Source organism: Charadrius vociferus, unplaced genomic scaffold (assembly GCF_000708025.1).
Source record: "Charadrius vociferus isolate BGI_N301 unplaced genomic scaffold, ASM70802v2 scaffold1479, whole genome shotgun sequence".
Lineage (NCBI taxonomy): Eukaryota > Metazoa > Chordata > Aves > Charadriiformes > Charadriidae > Charadrius > Charadrius vociferus.
Genome location: NW_009649856.1, coordinates 11,062 through 11,859, shown reverse-complemented (window position 1 = coordinate 11,859; position 798 = coordinate 11,062). Strand labels below are relative to the sequence as shown.

The 798-nt window shown below is 65.4% G+C and overlaps 1 protein-coding gene across 1 annotated transcript; it reads left to right on the top strand.

Moving 5' to 3' along the window:
* Nucleotides 1-119: 119 nt before the first annotated feature.
* On the top strand, nt 120-791 carry LOC104291751 (potassium voltage-gated channel subfamily A member 7-like; the record flags this gene model as incomplete). Its single annotated transcript, XM_009891024.1, has 1 exon — nt 120-791. A coding segment is annotated over one exon (672 nt), but the record flags the coding sequence as incomplete, so codon positions are not given.
* Between the last annotated feature and the right edge of the window lie 7 nt (nt 792-798).

The window sequence follows — 798 nt, the reverse complement described above, 5'->3', positions numbered from 1 at the left end:
CCCCCGGTGGGTGGGGGCCCCGGGGCTCCGGGTGGGCTCCAACCCCCTCCATCACCCCACGGTCTCCATCCCCCCCCATCCCCTAACCCCTCCTCCCCCTTCCCTCTCTCCCTCCCCAGACCCCATCGCCCCTCTCCGCCGCCGTCAACGCCTCCTCCCCACCGTCGTCCCGGGGCGGTTTGACCGATCCTTTCTTCGTGGTGGAAACCATCTGCATCTGTTGGTTCTCCTTGGAGCTCCTGGTCCGTCTTTTAGCCAGTCCCAGCAAAACCGCCTTCTTCCGCAACGCCATGAACCTCATCGATCTGGTGGCCATCGCCCCTTATTTCGTGGCCTTGGGGACGGAGTTGGCCCGGCAAGGCGGCGTCGGCCAACCCGCCATGTCTTTGGCCATCTTACGGGTCATCCGCTTGGTGCGGGTCTTCCGGGTCTTCAAGTTATCCCGTCACTCCACGGGGCTGCAGATTTTAGGGCAGACCCTCCGGGCCAGCATGAGGGAGTTGGGGCTCCTCATCTTCTTCCTCCTCATCGGCGTCGTCCTCTTCTCCAGCGCCGTCTACTTCGCCGAGGCCGAAGACGCCGCCACCTCCTTCACCTCCATCCCCCAGGCTTTTTGGTGGGCGGTGGTCACCATGACCACGGTGGGCTACGGGGACATGGCCCCCGTCACCGTCGGGGGGAAACTGGTGGGGTCCCTCTGCGCCATCGCGGGGGTCCTCACCATCTCCCTCCCCGTCCCCGTCATCGTCTCCAACTTCAGCTACTTCTACCGGCGGGAGCTGAGGGGGGAGGAAGGGG